Source organism: Podarcis pityusensis, assembly GCF_964106645.2.
Source record: "Podarcis pityusensis genome assembly, chromosome: 1".
In the NCBI taxonomy this organism is placed as follows: domain Eukaryota; kingdom Metazoa; phylum Chordata; class Lepidosauria; order Squamata; family Lacertidae; genus Podarcis; species Podarcis pityusensis.
In genome coordinates, this window is record NC_138028.1 from 50,836,991 (window position 1) to 50,856,487 (window position 19,497).

General features: G+C 40.0%; 1 protein-coding gene across 3 annotated transcripts in view; it reads left to right on the forward strand.

Annotated features, from left to right (window-relative positions):
- The window catches only part of AMBRA1 (autophagy and beclin 1 regulator 1), a 145,038-nt gene that overhangs the window by 57,906 nt on the left and 67,635 nt on the right, over positions 1-19,497 (forward strand). For all 3 annotated transcript variants that reach the window (XM_081001446.1, XM_081001448.1, XM_081001447.1), the window contains 2 exons: positions 5,158-5,238; positions 5,323-5,423. In XM_081001446.1, coding sequence (XP_080857572.1) covers positions 5,158-5,238; positions 5,323-5,423 — 182 coding nt within the window. The remainder of the gene's footprint in view (positions 1-5,157; positions 5,239-5,322; positions 5,424-19,497) is intronic.

Consider the following 19,497-nt stretch of genomic DNA (forward strand, 5'->3'; position numbering starts at 1 on the left):
TGCTTGTGCTGGCGGGATGTTCACTAGCACAGTGTTGAATTTCCTCCTATGTTCTTTGTATAGTACAAGTTAGTATTTTTTAATTTGCACAGAACTTATTCGGCCTGCTCCCCCCCCCCCCATGGAATTCTATTAGCAGTAGATGTGGAAGTAACCAAAATCTAGAACTTCAAATGAATTCTGAGAACATTCTTTTGTTTCTACAGACTAAATCTTCCTTTCTTTGGTTTTTGTGGAGACTTAGACAAGTGATCTCAATTCTTTATACTAGACCTGCAGGGATAGAAATTGTTCTTTCTAGGCCTTTGACCATTTGAAACCCTCTGCTAGAGTCTGCTGTCCAATATTTGCTGATTTTCCATGCCAGCCACAGTTGCTACCTGCTTGCTGTGAGGTAGGGCAGGGGAGAGGACGGTTTCAGACAAATAAGGGAAGAGTATCTGTTCATCATTGCAAGCTCCCTCTTTAGAGGAACATCCCTATTACCATTTTAATCTGTACTGATGCTGCCTTCATATGGTGTCTATTAACACTTCAGCTTTTTAAGGGTGTGTTTTTGCCAAGTGTTCTGCTTTTCCCTTTAGAAAATTTCCAATTGCCATGGTATCCAGTGACCCATTGCTGCAGTTGAATATAACAGTTCATTGTTGTCTTGCTAATTATTTATCAGTGAGACAAGTAGGATCAGAGGAGACTCATTTAGTTTCTGGGTCAGGACGCAGACTTGTGACTTCATTTTTTCAAATTGGCTTTCCTATAGCAATTCATCTTCGGCATTTAGCAGGGCTCTGCTGCACTGCATATCATTTGACCAGGTGATGAATCCTCTTGTATTTGGTACTTGTCAGAGGTACTTGATCTTGTGAAGTGCTTTTCTATGTTGTAGAAATCTTTTTATTCTTTAAATGGCCATGTGAGACGTAATCAAGGCTGTAGTTTAGTGTTTTTCCCCAGCTCTTTGCGAGAACCATTAATAACCCACTATCTGCAGCCCTGCTGGCTTAAAACTTTAACTGATAAATTGGCAAGTTTGGTGTTTCCTATGTCACAGGTAGGGAGGGAATGACATTTCACAAGTGGGAAAGGCTGCCTAAAACTTGGTGAGCATGGCAATCTGGCTCTACCTGGCTGCTCCTTTATAAATTAAATTTGGTACGAAAATGAGATTCGAGTGGCAAGAGGAGACTCTAATTTACTAGCATATTTACAGCCAATATGAAATTGTTCCTTGCATTTTTCTAGTGTTCTCCCCCTCCTCTTAAATTTTATTACATTTTTAGTCCATCTCTTGGGAGATTGCTTCCACAGTCTAATACATATCCTGTCAGGAAAATGCTTTTGTGTAATTTGAATGTTCTTTTATTCAGCATACTTCTCTCTTCTTTCCTCTCCATGGTGATAAATCCTTCAAAATCTTAGCAATTGTTTTAAAAGTTTATTTTTAACTTAATTGTTTCCTTTTAACTGATCAGCACAATTTTTAGATAATTTGGGGAGGAAAATCTATTTAAGATTAATCTGTTAAGATGCCTCTCCCTTTTACTCTAAATGGACTTTCTGATGATTTGGCTTTAGATGCATAGCGGTTGTATTAATTGGCTAGTTGTATAAATTAGTAGTTGAGATTAATCCTCCTTTTGCTTAAAGAAGGGAACCTGATAACCTAAGAATATTAGAGTGGACATAACATTTCAGCCATTTTGATTTGAATGAAGGGAAGTTACTAACAACAAGAGGGATATTAAAAAAAGGTTGACAAGAGTGTTAGGTCAGTTCAAAAAACTTAGGTATTTAAAATATTTAAGTTGTGGTACTTAACTTTATAGTTCAGTCCATTAAGAAGACACTGTATACAGAAGACACAATACAGAGGTCAACTACAGAATGCACATTTAATGCAACAAAGTTAATTTTTTTATTTTAAACGTTTCAAAGGGAAATCAAATAAAAAATGCACATTTGATACTGAATAATTGGCAAGAGAATAAAATATTATAAGTATAGACTATATCTGCTGATGTTGCTGCTAGTCCTGCCAACAGTGGTTCTTGACAGGTTCATTTATAGGTATTTAATGAAAGTTAAATACCTATAAGAGTCTTGTCAACACTTTTATTTGTATCTCTCTTGGTGACAGTAATGCTGGGCCCAGGGCAGATCGTTGTAACAAACTGCCACACCTCCAGCTGTTTTCTTGAAAAGGTCTGAACATGGAAGTGTGATTTAATTCTAAAGAGATAATTTTTTTAAAAAATAAACTTGCTGGAAAAACTGTTTAAGAACTTCTATGAATATCTCATTCTTTTAGCTATTTATAGGGCCCTCTATAAAAAGCAGGCAGTTTTTGAATGGCTTCAGTTTTCTGAGCTGCAGAGCACTGGTTTTAACAACATCAACAATAACAACAGAAGAAGAAGAAGAAGAAGAAGAAGAAGAAAAAGGGCGGGAGGGAGGGAGGGAAAGTGGGGAATATTGATTAAAACTCAGAAGCTCCTGGAAGACTGTGGTACAAATTAAGTATGAAAGGGGAAGAAATAGCAGGAGCGGAGTAAAAATACTTTGAGGCATGTTGCAGCAGGAGGAAAATATAAAATAAAAAAGCTTTCATTGTTTTGATCATCTTCTGGATCAGCAACTTCTGCCTAAGATGAAGAGAATGAAGCACAGTATCTTCAGAACCTGTGAGCACGATTCAACTAATGAGTCCAATAAGCAAAAGTCCTGCTCCAGGATTTCTTATTGCACAATGGGGCTTTCCCCCATCTCCTCCACTGTGCCCCATGAAATTGGCTCTCATGGGGTTGGAAGAACCCCTGGAACACCTCAGGGCTGGGGAGAGCAAGGATCATCTTTTCTGGAAAGCTGAAATGCTTACCCCAACAAAACAATTGTCATAGTGTGATGTTGAATTCCTTCCAGTATTTTGACTTAGCATAAGGAAAGCTGAACTATACAAGTCCCTGCCACAAGATAATCCTATGAGGAGAAAAACAGCAATTTCCAAATATGCAAGTTTGACCTCAATCAGCCATAATTTTGTGATTGGTTCACTCTGTGGACGGCCATGTTGTTGTTACTGGTGGGCATCAGTAATTTTCAGTGTTCTCAAGTGAGCCCTGGGGATAGAAAGTTTTTAGAACCTCTGCTCGGTCTAAGGGATCCTTCTCTGCATACATTCTGCAAGACTGTTGATTTCTCCTTCTTATTTCTCTTTCCTGCTTTTGGTACCCTGACCTTGAGTGGCCTTTTTTTCAGATGTCAAAACTCCAGTTGGTTGCTGGTTTTTCTGTTCTTCTATGTCTCTTGGGATATTTATCCCAGGGATTTGCATTTTACCCTTTTACTTGGGGAAACCTGATGGCTATCTTTACAGTAGATTCCTGCCCTCAGGTATTACTTGATTCAGATGAATTCTCAGTTTCTACGCCCTGGGTTACAGTTTAGGGGCAGGAAAACCCCTAAGATTCCTATCCTGTAGCATCTTTTTATGTTCTTGGGAAAACCTTCAAAACATTGCAGTATGCTATATCCTGTTAATTGCCATTTTGCTGCTAAATTTCCTTTGCAAGCTTACATACATAATTTATTCAATGTTTGTATATGCTGCGATCCCATATACATTGCCTTTAGGGTAACAGTCCCATTGAACTCTGTCAGAGTAAAAATTAAGCTATTAAATTTACTATAGCACTTTAAAAACCTGAGATGCATTGTTTTGTCTTTGCACTGCAATCATAACATCTGCTTTCCTTGCCCTCTCTTGGCAGTGTTGATATGCTACATAAATGCCATCTACCAGCCTGGAGCAGTTGGGAGGTTCTTGAGTTTTATTTTCTGAAGGGGCTGAACTAACCTTGAGCTGGCAAGATAACAACACCAGCTTCTCCATTTTCTTTTATTGTTGTTGTTAAATGCTGAATGTTTTCATAACATAGAACCACTCAAACAGGCATAATGATATTGAAACTGCTTTGCTGGATCAGACTAGCATTCCACCTTCCAGCAGTGTTCACCCAGATGCTCTTGCAGAGCTATGGGAAAGGCAGTGGTGAGCAGCTAACTTGAGTGTCACTTTGAGAAGGTGCACTAAGGCACCACTAGCTTGTGCCTGGTGCTGGCTGAGAATTTACAGCTATCCCTTCACACGAAAGGGCTATAGCATTGCTGTATTATATGAACACTAAGTAAGAACTGACTTGTTGAATCCTGTGTATGAACCTTGTATGAATGAATGACTTAAGACTCAACATAGCTGGGGGCGGGGGGCAGGGGAACTGCCTCTTTCAAGAAGAGGAGGAGTTCACATCCAGAAAGGATGACCTTTTCTGCCTCTTTGAGCAAGGACCTAGACAATACCCACCTGGTGGTGCTCTAGTTGCCTCTCAGAAACACTCTTCAGAGGAGTACCAATGCCACCATCTTTCACTGGGGTTTATCTTAGGCATGGGAGAATCAAAATGAAATATTAATGTTTGAATTAAATAGAATAAGAGCCTTTAAAATTTTAGTAGAGGGCTCCTGAAACATACCAGGGTAAAGTGTTAGGAAGAGAATTGTGTAGGTTTAGTGTTAAACTGTATGGCATATGGCACACATGTCTTCCTTGCAGGTGCTCTTAAATGGTGGTGCACAATTGATCTGCTGCTTAATGAGATGGAGATGTCTTGGAATGGGAAGCATGAACAGTAACTTGTTTTTTCTCTGCAAGCCTGTGGAGCCTTAGCTACCTGTGTAAGGTGTTGGAGTAAAAGTGCATTTTATAGAACCCATGTTCATTCAAAGCAATATGTGGAGGCAACTAAATACTGTATGTTCAGGACATACAAGTGTCTCTCCTGTCTCTCCTCAGTTTTAATATTTTATTTAGGAAAATCGCCAAAATAGGAATATTGGTCCAGATTATTATGGAGGGAGTAGTGGATTATTCCACAATTTGCCCTACTTCTTGCTCACATGTGAGGCATGAGTGAGATCAGTGTATTAAATTGGTGACCTTTACTGTAGCGCAGTAGAAATGGGAGTAGATTTTTAAAAGTTGTAAGCAGATTGCTTGACATTGGTTCTGTATTGATCATGGTGGCTGGCTTAGAAGAGTTCTCGTATCTTAACCTGACAATGTGGAATCTGTAATCAACATATTCTTTATTCCTCCTTAAGGGACAACGGAGACAGATCAAGACATCGAGCTCCTCGGAATGCCCGCATGTCTGCCCCATCCCTTGGGCGCTTTGTCCCCAGGTAAGACCTGCACATGTGGCATTGCATTAACCCTGGTCTCAGTGCTTTGGCAGTATTTTTCATGGATTCTGTCTCCCCTTCTAGGCGTTTCTTGCTGCCAGAGTACTTGCCTTATGCTGGGATTTTCCATGAGCGGGGACAGCCTGGTTTGGCCACTCATTCCTCTGTTAACAGGGTTTTGGCAGGTAAGGATCTCCTGCTCCTCTTTTTTTGAATCTGATACTTATATAGGTGAGCTAGGATGGGTATGAAAATAAAAACTGACATGGCTATAATCTATAAACGCAAAGATAGACTCCAGAATGACTTTACTATCCATTTGTGCACATTTTTAGTAGTTACTGATAGCACATTCTTTTGGAAAGAAAGCTGCACGCAGGGAAATCCTAGAATTGAATTCAGGAACAAGGATAGGCAGAACAATTTTTGAAAACTTCTTTTCAAAAGCATAAGTGTTTCTGTTTCTTTTTCTCTTAAAAATTAACATTCTGACAAGCTAATGATCAGTTTGCTGCAGGTCCCTCTAATTCAATTATAGGGTGCCTTGTTCATGTTCTGGGCTGTAAAACTTCTCAAGAGCAGTTCAGATTCAATTAGGATCCTAATAGGTGCATATTAAAACTTTGGCAATATATACGAATATTGCACAGCCAACTAGAAAGTACTTTGTATGTGAGTAGGTAGAAGGTAGATAAAATGAGATGTTTTGTGATGACAGAATTTCTATAGAGGTGGTTCATGGACCTTGAATTTGGTATTTGTTAGTACCTAATGCAATAATGATCTAATGTTTGTCTAGATTAAGCTTATAGCAATGTGCTCTTGGATTTTAAAGGGTGCTGTAGTAAGCTAAATAAGCATATTCTTTTTCAGGGACTTTCTTGCCTTATTGATCTCTTGGAAATCCTCTAACATAGAGATGGCCAACACAATGTCCTTCAGATGTTGTTGGACTACAACTCCCATCATCCTTGATGGCTAGGTCTGATGCGAGTTGTAGGCTAACAACATACGGAAGTCTACCACTATTGTAATATATTTATTCTGTTGCATTCTGCTGAAAAGGTATAGAGCTGGTCTACTTTTTGTGTATGCTGTTAGTATAAGAAGACTATAACCAAGAGCATGATGTCTGTGAATAGGTATGCCAAATAAAATCTGGGCACATATTTATAATGATAATAATACTGTTGTCCTCTTACTAATAATGTGTTCCTAACCTCACTTATGTGGGAGTAAGACCCATTGAATAGGAGTAGACATGATATGGGGATAGTTTGCTTTGTCTTATCTAGTAAATTAAACTTCTGGGAATAAGGGGAGGGCCATTCCATCCACCCCACCCTTTCAGATTCCATATGGTTCAAAAAATTTTGAGAGGCTCTTTGTTTGACTAGCATTGTTCTTTAGTCATTAAAGTTTTTTGTTTCAAGTCTTTTGCTATTCCAGACTGAGGGTAGGAGCCTCCCTCTACCAGATAAGGGCACTTTTAACTTTCTGCCTCCTCTTTGCTGAGGAAGTGATCTTGTCACTTTGCTCATCTGTAGAAAGGAGACTTTACCAGGTATGATACAATATCCCCATTTCTTACATTTTTCTTGCAACACTTTAAGGTTGCTAAGCACCTCTTTGCTAGTGCTTGTTGCTTTTCGACGAGATGCATCCTTTCCCTATTCTGGTTTTCTGTGTGGGATTTTGTCGTAGGAATATGGAAATAGCTCACCAGGAGATGATGATAATTTGCTGCCAGGCAACGCTGCCGAATTCCCCCCCCCCCCGCTCTGCTTAGCTGGAGACATCTGCTTCTGCTCCCTGTTAAGAATCTTTCAGCTGCTTGTGGTGATAACAAGAAATGTTACCTAGTTTTGAGGGTGAAAGGCAGATTCTTCTAGCTGCTAGTAACTGTCTCCTTTTATGTTCCTTTGATGGAGTGTGCTTATACTTGTGGATATCTTTGAACCTAGGCATTGGATAAAAGTAAATATTTGGCACCCCAGAAAGGCGTTTTGGGATCCTCCCCATCAGAACGAGATAACATTTGAGTTGCCTTACCTACCAACCAACAGTGCTAGGCATATAAATACCATTACTTAAAAGAAATACACTCTGGTTTTCTAGGTACTTTATTGTTGTTTCCTTATGTGATCACTACAGTAGAGATTAACACTGAACTAAATTCACATTTGAATTATCCAACTACGGCAACACGGTTCATACTTGCTTTAATATCCTGTAGTCAGCAACGGGATGACTGAGGGATCATAGATGGAAGCTGAATTCAGATAGCATAAGTATTCTTGGGTGGAACTATACCTGCAGGTATAGGGCGGTGTATAAATTCAATAAATAATACAGTGCTACCTCGGTTTACGAATTTAATCCTTTCTGGAAGTCTGTTCTTAAACCAAAGCCGTTCTTAAACCGAGGTGTGCTTTCCCTAATGAGGCTTCCTGCCACCAGTGCCCTTCCACCATTTGGCTTCCGTTCATCTTCTGAGGCAAAGTTCACTAACCGGAACACCTGCTTCCAGTTTTGCGAAATTCGTTCACCGAATAGTTCGTTAACAGGGCTGTTCGTAGACCAAGGTACCACGGTAATAAGATTGAAGCAGTTTTTCAGAAAGGAGTCTCACCCCTGTGATATCAGAGACCTCTTGTCAGGCACCTCCTAAAGGGCTACCACTCATGTCAGTCCTGTCAGTAAAAAGCCTCCTCTTGGGAGTAAGTTGACTACTGAATCAGTATCTTTGTTGCCAGGGACACAAGAGAGGCTGGTGCAAACAAATCTCACAGGCCCAGCCCACTAGCAAAAGTGTCCATTTGCCCAGACCAGAGATGCCTGTTGTTTGCCATGCTATGGCTTGTACCCACCACACTTCAAAAGGAAGAGTCAGGGACTATGCAGGCAATATTCTATCCAATCAGATTGTGATGCATCCTACACCATTTAACCATTAGCACCACCAGTTTCTCCTTGCAAACCACAGCCTCTTCTCACAGACTAGAACAGGAGAGCTTTTGTGTAATATCACAGTTGATGCTAAGCATATGACAAAATATATATCATTTAACAGCAACCAAATTGTCAAATTGCACCTCTTCTTTTAGTTTGCATCTCTAAACTGGGAGAGTGTGTGTCACAATTTGGTCCAGCATGCAGAAAAACAAGTTGTGAAACTTACCAAATGCCAAAAAATTAATGTGTCTAAATTTTTTGGCCCAGGCCAAATAGCCCTCTTAGGCCCCCACCCCCCTGAATGGCACTGTGTCTGCCTACCTGGCAGCTAAGAGTGCTATTAGAGGTCTTTCTCTGAGTGCCCTTTCCAGTGGTATTTAGCTTAGGTGATGGCTACCAAGAGGAGGGCCTTTTCTTTTATTGTATCCCATATATGGAAGGTGACGTCTGCCTTCCACCTTCTCTGTTATGCTTCGGAAGCCAGACAAACTTGTATGCTTGTTTTGGCTTAATAGTCTGGTTTTTGGCTTTGGGGATTATTTAACTGCAATTTTCTTTGTTTGATGCAGTGATGTACTTTTTATTTTATCTACTGGTTTATCCCTTCAGTAATGGTTTTGATATTTTTTATTTATTGTGCTCATGTCATATATGTTGAAAAGGCTCATTTGCAATATTTAAACCAGGATTTGGAGATCATCTGAATACAGCAACTGTGGTTTGTAAGAAATGATTTCCTGTTAGGGAATTCTGCATCTGTACATGGCTCTTTAATTGATTATCCACTCACTTTTTATGTAAGCTGCTCATTCAAGTGAATGAATTGTGATACATTTCACCCCAGTAGGAATCTGAACTACTGTTTAAACGCCTTAGGTAAATGGACAATTAGTGGTGGTATGCTGGCTATATTCTGGCTGTTGCTTCAATAATTAACCCAATTACCTTTTACTTTTTTCTTTAATGATGAAAGTGAGCATGTTAACAAGCTGGTTTAGTTGCCTTGGAAACCATATTCCAAGTAGCTACTCAGACTTTCTCAATGTTCTGGAATGACACTTCTTCTGCATTCAACCCTTTTAATACTAAATTTTCTCCCTTCAATTAAGGGTAACTGGTAAGACGGATTTTGTATTATAATCTCCTAGGTTCTATTACCCAGAGCCAGTTTCTCTGGTACTATTAGTTGGACAGCAAAACCAGTATGTGGCATTTTGAGCATGTTGAGCATTTCACTTAGTTTAGCTAAGATGGTGTTTAATTAATGAATGACAAATGTACAAGGTCACATGTACCCTTATATAAAGCACTGAGTTCAACAAATATTGCAAGTTCCTGCCTTTCCTCTCTTTTGTTTCTCTGATGTCATCTTGACTTGTTGGGACTTTCACCATAATGTTATGTCACTAAGTGTATTATAAAACAGGGCCAACCATCACTTTTAAAATTCTAAACCTGTTCTGTGTTGATACCTGTATAGAAGTGAGTCAAATACTACCAAGCCTATTGTAAGACAGGTTTTCTACAAATGAAATAATTGATATAAGATATTTGATACTTCTGCTGTCTCAGATGACCTCTTCTAAGCAGTAAACACAAGCTGACACTTAGTGATCCTTGAAAAGGTGGTTGTAGTCCATGGTGCAGCTAGGCCAATTGGCATACTTAACTTTAACCATCTGCTGTGCTGGGGGCAGAATCACACACGATGTCAAAAGTGAATTGACAAATCATCTGCATATTAATTAATGCACTGAGACTCATTGGGTGAATGCATAAACTTTAAGTGTTGAGTTTAATCCATAATAAACTGGCCAGTTCCCATGGTTTATAGTAGAGCATAGCCAACTTTTACTTACATCAATGTACAGTGGACAAAAACGGGATCTGGAGAATGGTAAAACTAAAGATACACTTTACAATACAGGGGTACCTCGGGTTACATACGCTTCAGGTTACATATGCTTCAGGTTACAGACTCCGCTAACCCAGAAATAGTGCTTCAGGTTAAGAACTTTGCTTCAGGATGAGAACAGAAATCGTGCTCCGGTGGCGCGGCGGCAGCAGGAGGCCCCATTAGCTAAAGTGGTGCTTCAGGTTAAGAACAGTTTCAGGTTAAGAACAGACCTCCAGAACGAATTAAGTACTTAACCCGAGGTACCACTGTATTTAAAGTGATGTCTGAACCCAGCTTGTGTCTTAAATGTGCTGATGTTCCTGTTTCCCTGTTCTCCATTTTGATCTTTGCATTCTGAAGATTAATGCAACAGTATGGAGGATAGTCTTTTGAGCAGTGCTGGTTTGTGTTCAGAAGGATACACCAAAAGAATCTAGGAATATGCAAATGTTTTTAGCATTCCTGTGTCTCCTTTTACATGGGAGGAGATATTCTGTGACAGCATGTCTCTGTCACTGTAGAGAGGAGAATGTTAGGAAATTATTAGCTTTCTGTTTGGTAATTATCACTATCATATGGGGAAGTGGGTACTGGCATCATGATTACATTGCTAATGACAGATCAGAGGATGTCATTTCACTGCTTTTTCAGTCTATGAATATAGACCTTTGGCCTTCATGTTTACTTATTCAAGAATTCTCTTACTAGGAGTTAAGAGAGACATTTTGAAAGATCTAAGCAAGGCCAAGTTGGTCAAAAGGCTTTTGAGGTGCTGGAGGCAGCTTTCTTCAGTGAATAGTTTTATTTGAATGAATATAGCTGCTTGTTGAACCTTTTTTCAGATGACATTAGTTTAGTTTGAAGTCCAGAACAAAAGTATAGTAACTGGGAGAAGCTAGCTGAATGACAAGGCTGCTTCACTGGAAATAAACACCTGAAGAGTGAGTAAACTGGTTGATCTTTTGCTGTGTGTTGCTACTTCTGCTATTTGAGCCAGTAGTTCCTCCAAGTTCTTCTCATTTTTTTCTCTTAATAGGGACCTAATGATATGTTGAAGGCAGCCCAGACCACCAACTCACCAGTCCCTATCTTACTAAGTGTCTTATGGAAGTTTTTTTTTTAATGCTTTCACTCAAGACTTAATCCCAACTTTACTCTGAGGAAAAGATAGGCAGTTGCTTGGTTCGTTAGCTGTTTTATCTTTTAAAAAAGTTGACAGTGTTGTCATTCCTGTGGACTAGATAAAGCAGGTGGGTATTTCTCTGTACTTTCATATTCTACAATTGGTTCTGAGGAAAGGGGCTGAGGTGAGAGTCAGGAGCGTGTTTGGAAGAGAATATAGCTCACAGGCCCCGTTCTAATTAGCATCCTTCCTCCTGATCTTTACATTGCTTGCTATTGTGACTTGGGGCTTATGCCAACCAAGTATTATTTAGTAATTCTCTTTGATGTCTTTTGAAAGAAACTAACGAGCAAGGCCTAATTATGGAGAACCTTTTGTTTTTCAATCTTTAGGCTGGTGTAAACATAACACTGGCTCTCAGGTTTCTGTTTTGCTAACTATGGTAAGCAATCTCTAGAATGTGTCATCACAATCACAGTAGCCAACAATGCAAAATAATTTCTTAATCATTGCTAATCATTATGAATTTAGGAATTGTTAATCATTACAAATTTCCTAAGCAGGCTGGAGAGCCAGCATTGCACCTATGCTGCCCCTGTTTCAATGAGACTAAGCATTCAATTAGATGCACTAATGGAAGTTCTGTGTTTATACATAATGGGCGGTTCCATGCATAAAGAGGGGAATAGGGGCTTGATTTTAAAAGCAAAAGGGGCACACAGACAAGGACTTCAGTAGAACCCTCTGTGTACATCTCAATATTGGAATTGTTCTTGGTTGGTTTTGTACTCAGAAAGCTCCTTTTATCTTTAAAACTGAACTTTTCTGGATAGTGGTCGTGATGTGCATGTTTTTTATTCCACCATCTGTCACCAAATGTGTGGTGTATTGTGGGCAAGCTAGGGTTTACGATTCCACCATTATAGTATAACATGCTGGATCCCTGTCACATAACCATATATTTAATGTACTTGCTTCTATTGTGCTTTTTGTGTTCTTGCTACAGTCATTAGGATTTAAATAAAAAATACCAATATATAACCTTCTTAAAAAACAAATAAACCCATATAGTACTTGTCTATAGGCATGGGAGAGACAGACCAGGGCTTGAAGTAGAAAACATATATATTGTAATTTTTTTGAAATAGTTTTTATTAAAGATTTAGTTTACAAAAGTATGTGCACCACTTTTTTCAGGTTGTGTTTTTTACAGATCAGTTACATTTGTTGTGAGACATTGGTGATATTGTAATTTGTTAAAGCTTAAAAATAATATAAATAATATTTATTCACAGGTTGAATAAATATAGCAGTAGTTGATAACTGCATATAGTACTGTTGCTTTAAATAGGTGTTTGTGTAGCAGTAACCACCACCACCACTAGCCCATTACCCTTTCAGCTCTACCCTTAGTTAAATTACAGGCTGGTAAGGATGCATCAAAGTTTTCTCTTCCTCACAGACTTTTTACATGGTCTTTACCAGAAGTCTTGTCTCTGGTTGGATATTTGCTGTTTTTGCTACCTGCTGATATAGTGGCCTTAGCAATTCCCAAAGGAGGGCTGCTGCAGTCTTCTTCCCTTCTTTGCAAACTGTCTTAGCTTCCGCCTTTATTGATTTCATCTTTAGGGCATTGGCTCTCTCCTCTTTGTCATCTGCTAGTTAACTACCAGACTTCCTTAGCTCCGGGTCCCTCTGTGGGCTCCCCCAGGCGGTTGCTATTGCTTCTTCCAGTTTCTGACTCTCTCAGGTTTGATTCTCACTTCTTAATAAGTCTCTTGTTAAACTCATCTTTGAATCTCTTCATAGTCTCCCAAAGACTGGCCAAGTTGCTCTCTGACTTCAGACCATGAAACAGTTCGGAGCTTGCACTTTGCATTCTTTCCAGCCACAGGCTTCCAGCAATTCACCAAGTTCACACTGGAATTCCAAAATTTCATTGGTCTAGAACAATTGAATAATAGGTTTGAAAGGAATATTTGCATATCATATTCCACTGAATCTTATAAAAGCTGTGGTGTCTAGCGTAACTGAAACCTTCAGATTTCAGCATAGAATCATTGGCTCTTGGTATTCAGCAACCTGAACCCCAATACAAGATAACTCTTGACTTCTGTTTGAAGTACAAAACCAGGCTTTTCTTCTTTCACACAGGTAAAGGTAAAGGGACCCCTGACCATTAGGTCCAGTCGTGACCGACTCTGGGGTTGCAGCGCTCATCTCTCTTTATTGGCCAAGGGAGCCGGGTCATGTGGCCAGCATGACTAAGCCGCTTCTGGCGAACCAGAGCAGCGTGCGGAAACGCCGTTTACCTTCCCGCCAGAGTGGTACCTATTTATCTACTTGCACTTTGATGTGCTTTCGAACTGCTAGGTTGGCAGGAGCAGGGACCGAGCAACGGGAACTCACCCCGTTGCGGGGATTCAAACCGCCAACCTTCTGATCGCCAAGTCCTAGGCTCTGTGATTTAACCCACAATTTGAAGTTTCTAAAACAGAACATTTTAACATTTAAATTTCTTATCAGAAATATGAGGGTCACAATGGGGTAATTCCTTATTTGAACACTCAGAACTGCCAGCATCTCATCTAGTTTAGGCCTAATGATTCTCATTCATAGATCTGCTGAGTGAGAGTGAGAGACTTCACCAAGTTGTTTTTGTTTTGTTTCAAAGAATTGTAGAATCGTAGAGTGGGAAGTTTTTATTTTACAAGGTTTGAACCCACTGCATAGCATTTGTCTCAGAGCGGTATACAATATAACACTATGATTCATTACAATTCATTACAATCAAAACAGTTAAAAACAGCAGAAAAGGCAGACTAAATAGCATCTAGTGAAACCAATTTCCATGTCAAAAGAGCAAAGGCAGTAATACATCTGTTTGGATTGCCACTTAAATTAAACTACAAACGCTCTGTTAGGCTTTGCAATAGTTATGTTAGCGGGAAAACAATTTTTGGGAAGCTTGGATCACAAGTTTGACCTAGAGGAACGGATGCAACAGGATTGAGAGTCCTGCCAGGCTGGAGGTTCCCCATGTTTGACCTAAAGGTTGCTCAGTATCAACATAAAGTGGTACCTCAGGTTAAGTACTTAATTCGTTCCAGAGGTCCGTACTTAACCTGAAACTGTTCTTATCCTGAAGCACCACTTTAGCTAATGGGGCCTCCTGCTGCTGCCGCGCTGCCGGAACACGATTTCTGTTCTCATCCTGAAGCAAAGATCTTAACCTGAAGCACTATTTCTGGGTTAGCGGAGTCTGTAACCTGAAGCATATGTGACCTGAGGTGCCACTGTAGTGAAAGAGTCAAAGCCAGAGCTCTGCCTTGTTACAGGTTTTAAAAGTGGAGCTTCCAGAGTTTTGTTCTCTGTGATTGTGTAAATAGGGAGCTGCACAGAACAACTTCTAACATGATACTGATATCGTTAAGAGAGGCTGATCAAGTGTTGTAAAGACAGAAGGGTATTTGTGATCAAAGGGTTGCATTATTCTACTGCTTCACTATCTTGCCAAAAATGCATCTTTCTAGTTATCAGTAAGCTGAAAGGGATGTGTATTTGCAGCATTGCTCCAATCTTTGTGGGCGATGAAGCCCCTTGGGACTTTGTGTCTCTTTGTAGGCGTTAAAGCTCACTTAGTCAGCCATAAAAGTACTTTCTCACATTCTGTTGGATCTTTTAAGAGGGCATTACCCGCAGCACACAGTTTTTGCACGGAGGAAAATAATGACTAATGCGCGAAGCCCCTTGAAACTATGCATGAGTTTGTGACCCCCCCCCCCTCCTTAGTGGTTCACAGTAGTACCATAGATGGGCAATTGAAAAAGCATAAAAAAAAACTTTTTCCATGCAAACTTGAAGCTGAAGGCTAGCAAAAAGATAAAGGTATACCCCACTCAATCTATCAAAATTGGAGAGCACTCCTATTTTATTCACACACACAGTATATCCTTTCTAAGTATGAATGCTCTCAAGATGCCCTTATGACCAGGGAATTTGTACACTTTATAACTTTATTTTAAAATGTATGGAAGCCTGTATTTGAATATTTTGTGCAAATATTGTTATTCATTTCTGTTCCTTGAGCAGACAGTGAATACATAACTCAGAGATGATGAACAAAGGGTAGGATCTTAGTTGATCATTACAGTGAAGATTCACATTGATCACACCATTATTTCTTTGTTTTACAGAGCCCATAATCAGGTTTAGGGAAGCTTTTTGTTAAACAGAAATGAAGATCATATGGATTTGATTAGGCCTTGAACAATGCTGCATGTACAAGCCATTGATCTCATAAACTATTTCTTTTAAAATTAAATGATCTTAAAACGCATCTGGTGACCATTCTTTTGTATTTATTTCTGCCATCACATGTGATTCCCCTTGTAGCTGTATCCTTTTCATGTGTTCACACATAAAGACTTTAGGTTGGTAGTATATGGATTCTTCCAGTCTGGCTGTAGGTAAGACAACTGCTCCATAAATATCTGAGGCCAGCAAGATTATTTAGGGCATGTACATGCAGGACTAGCTCCAGGATAGTATGTAGTTCTACCTCCTAGACCAAAAGGGTTAACAGCCTCCAGCATTTCTTTAAGGGCGATATGCCTGCTTTTGAACAGCCCTGTTCATCCTGACTTGCAGGCGTATAACCCACAATTGTACTGGGAGACCAGACCTTGTACTGGGAGAAATACATTTTAGTATGTACAACACATTGGTCTTCAACAAAAGGATACCTACCATCTTGCATGGATCCACTCCATTTCTAATTGCTACAAATTCCTTGGACCTTCTAGCCAGCACAGAGTGCTGTAGGGAGTGGTGGAATCTTGGATAAGGAAAGAAGCAGTGGGAGAAATGCCTGCTGGTTTCTTTTTCTTTAAATTGCAATGCAAATGATTGCCTGTTTGAACAGAGCCCATGATGCAGCTTGAAGTGCCCATCTCAGGCCGTCTTAGGTGCTAGAAGTGCTACAGGGAGGTGCTTCAGCATTTGGTGGAGTGCCCTGGCTCCTGCCAAGAACAACAGGAACCAGGGTGCTTTTATGCACCAGTTGCTGCTTAACTGCAACTGGGGGTGGGGTGGAGATCTGATCAGCAACCATTGGAGGAAACCCCCAGCTCCCGCCAAGATTAGCAAGAACTGGAGCACCATGGTGTCAGAAGGCAGGGCAGTAGGCAGCAGTTTCCATTTAACTCAGGTGATGAAATGGAACAGGCTGTCCCTGTGTCTGAGGCTGCTGGGAACTCTTCTCACTATAAGTCAACAGGCACTCATCCCTGGCAGGTAGATTGGTGCATACTTGCCGCTGAGTTTTGTTGTTGCTTCCCTGCTGCTGCTGCTGCTGCTGCTGCTGTTACTGTGTGTCCTGACTCTAGTTTGGTTGGACTTTTGTTTGGCAGCTGCAATGAATACATGATCTGAAAAGTCTTCTGATAATTCACAATCAAATATTATCCTTGTGAAGAGAATTCCATGTGTAGAAGAACATTAATACAGTCTCCTGGTGTCTTCCATGCTGTGTGTGGACATCTGAATAAATGATTTTTTTTTATTCCACGTGCACCATGTAGCTGTTGGCAGGGCCCAGGGAGCTTTTGACAATTGGAAGCAGACCCTGTATGGGTGCGTGTGTTTGCTTCATGCGAATAAAGAGCCACATCTTCAACTTTCTATTTTTCTATTGTTTCCTTATGGGACTCCATGTGGCAATGTCTTATTTGTTTGTATGCTTGAGTTGCTATGCTTTTTATTTGTGTTGGATGTTTGCTTTACCTTTGTCTCTTCAGTAAGTTCTCTCTTTACATAGTGCTTTTTTAGGGGTGGGTGGGTAATCTGCAGTCTCTTATACCAAATTGCCTCCTTCCTTCCTTCCTTCCTTCCTTCCTTCCTTCCTTCCTTCCTTCCTTCCTTCCTGTTCTACCAAGTCAACAGGCTTAGCAGTCTTTTTTTTAATCTGCTCTTATTCCTACTTTATTTTAACTTTGTTTCTTTTGGAATTGCCAAGAGTGCAAAAGATATACTTGTGGTCAGGTTGACAGCAGCATTTTCTGGGTCAAGTACACTCTATATGCATTGGGCCCTCCGACTCACTTGCAAAAGAAGACACAGATTTACACAAAATTTGCATACGTCTTGTGTCATATACAAACTTGTATCATCTTTTGCAGGTGGAGAGGAGGGTCCACCACATACAAACTGCATCACTGTCCTTAGACTTTTAGAATGAGCAGGATGCTTGGTGGCCCTAAATCTGTAGTTTCTTGGCCTGTGAAAAGTTAATTTATTTTTCTTTTTTATGTTGCTCTGTACATTCGATTATAAACTACTATGGAATTTATAGTCAGTTATCTTGATAGATGTAGCTGTAGTAAACATTTTTTTCTTACTAACAGTATTAGCTCATTTCTTTTCCTGTCAAAATTTCTTACTATTTCCTGTTAGCAACTTGTTCAAAGAAAAATGTTGCTGTTATGCTGGATAGCCACTTCGTGGTCAGTTCTGCTTAGTGGTGTTTTGAAATATGTTGAACTAATTCAAGTTGGATTAAGGTCAACTCTGCCCTGAAAAGAAATTCAACTTACTTGAAATATGCTTTTTTTGTCTGCCAAGGGCTAAAAGCTGAGTAGCTCCTCTGTATTTTGCCCTAAGCTGAGGTTTGATTTATAACTTGCCTGAGACATATTTTTCAACTCTATGACTTAAACAAAAAAACCAATAAATAAAATAAATAAACCTAACCCCAACCCCTGGATCGTGATTTGATATAGACAGGCACTCCTAAACTTACTGACTTCCAATGGATTTAAGTCTGTTTGAGATTGTGGTCATAATATATAAAGAGATAACATACTTCTCTCCTGGCTTGTGTATCTATTATTCAATTATGTTAAATCCTGCTGAGTTGGAACAGGTATGGACTGACATTCTGCTGAGCCACTAGCATAAGCAGATATTGGATAAATTAACCATTTAACTAGGTACTGACATGTAATTCTACCTGTTGTCCTGAACTGTACATCCAAGCACTTTAACTCGGTGGATTTTCTGCCTGTTAAGTAGCTTTCCTTTCCTTTTGTATTGGTATAAATTTCACATCACAGATGGCACTAATGTTTATTCAGGGCCTTCCCTAAAGCCCACAGATCTTCATCCTTCTAGCTTATTTTTATTTTTAATGCTTGTATCATTCCTTTGTATCACAGGTAGTCAAGTTTAGCTCATAATTTTCCTTTCCCCACAAACCGGAGTGAATAGTTACCATGTTAAAACAGTAAGTATGGTCACCCCTTAGGAGCTAACTGGTTTATGGTGCCATGAGATTTTTATAACTTTATGTTCTTGGGGCAATGGTATAAATTGGGACCCTATGAATCTACCTCCTGAGATGGAAAATAAAAGTTTCCAGCTAGGCCCCAGAAGACTTAGGTCCCACCCTGTACAGCCAACAACTTCTGGCTGCATTTCAGCCATTTTCAAGAAGGTTGAGTCACCTGCTAGTTTTCAGGTCCCAAGAAGGCCCTGTTTCCATTCCAGCTGGTTATTGTAAGAACTTCACAATAGGGTGACGCTTCGGGTTAAACCACAGAGCCTAGGACTTGCCAATCAGAAGGTCAGTGGTTCGAATCCCCGTGATGGGGTGAGCTCCCATTGCTCAGCCCCAGCTCCTGCCAACCTAGCAGTTCGAAAGCACGTCAAAGTGCAAGTAGATAAATAGGTACCGCTCCGGCGGGAAGGTAAACGGCGTTTCTGTGCGCTGCTCTGGTTCGCCAGAAGCGGGTTAGTCATTCTGGCCACATGACCCGGAAGCTGTACGCCAGCTCCCTCGGCCAATAAAGCAAGATGAGCGCCGCAACCCCAGAGTCAGCCACGACTGGACCTAATGGTCAGGGGTCCGTTTACCTTTACCTAATGCAGGAGTTTGCTGTGTTTTCTTCCTTACTTGTCCCTTATTCCTTTTCTGTTCTGTATTTTTAGATTGTAAGCCTGGGGACAGGGATTGTATTGTGTTAGCTGATATTTAAAATACTCAGGGAGTTTCTGGCTGAGATTGGGGTATAAATGCTTTGACATGTTTCAAACCAGATCTTTTGAAAGGTGTTAGGAGTTGCTGAGGCTAGAACAGGGAACATCATTAAAACATTATCGACTCAGAAAATACAGAAAAATTAACAAACACCTAATTTCTTGTACTAATGTGGTCTAGTAGTTATTTATTTATTTTACTTTTTACCCACTCTTTACCATAAGGTTCCAGGGAGGGTTACAACACTGC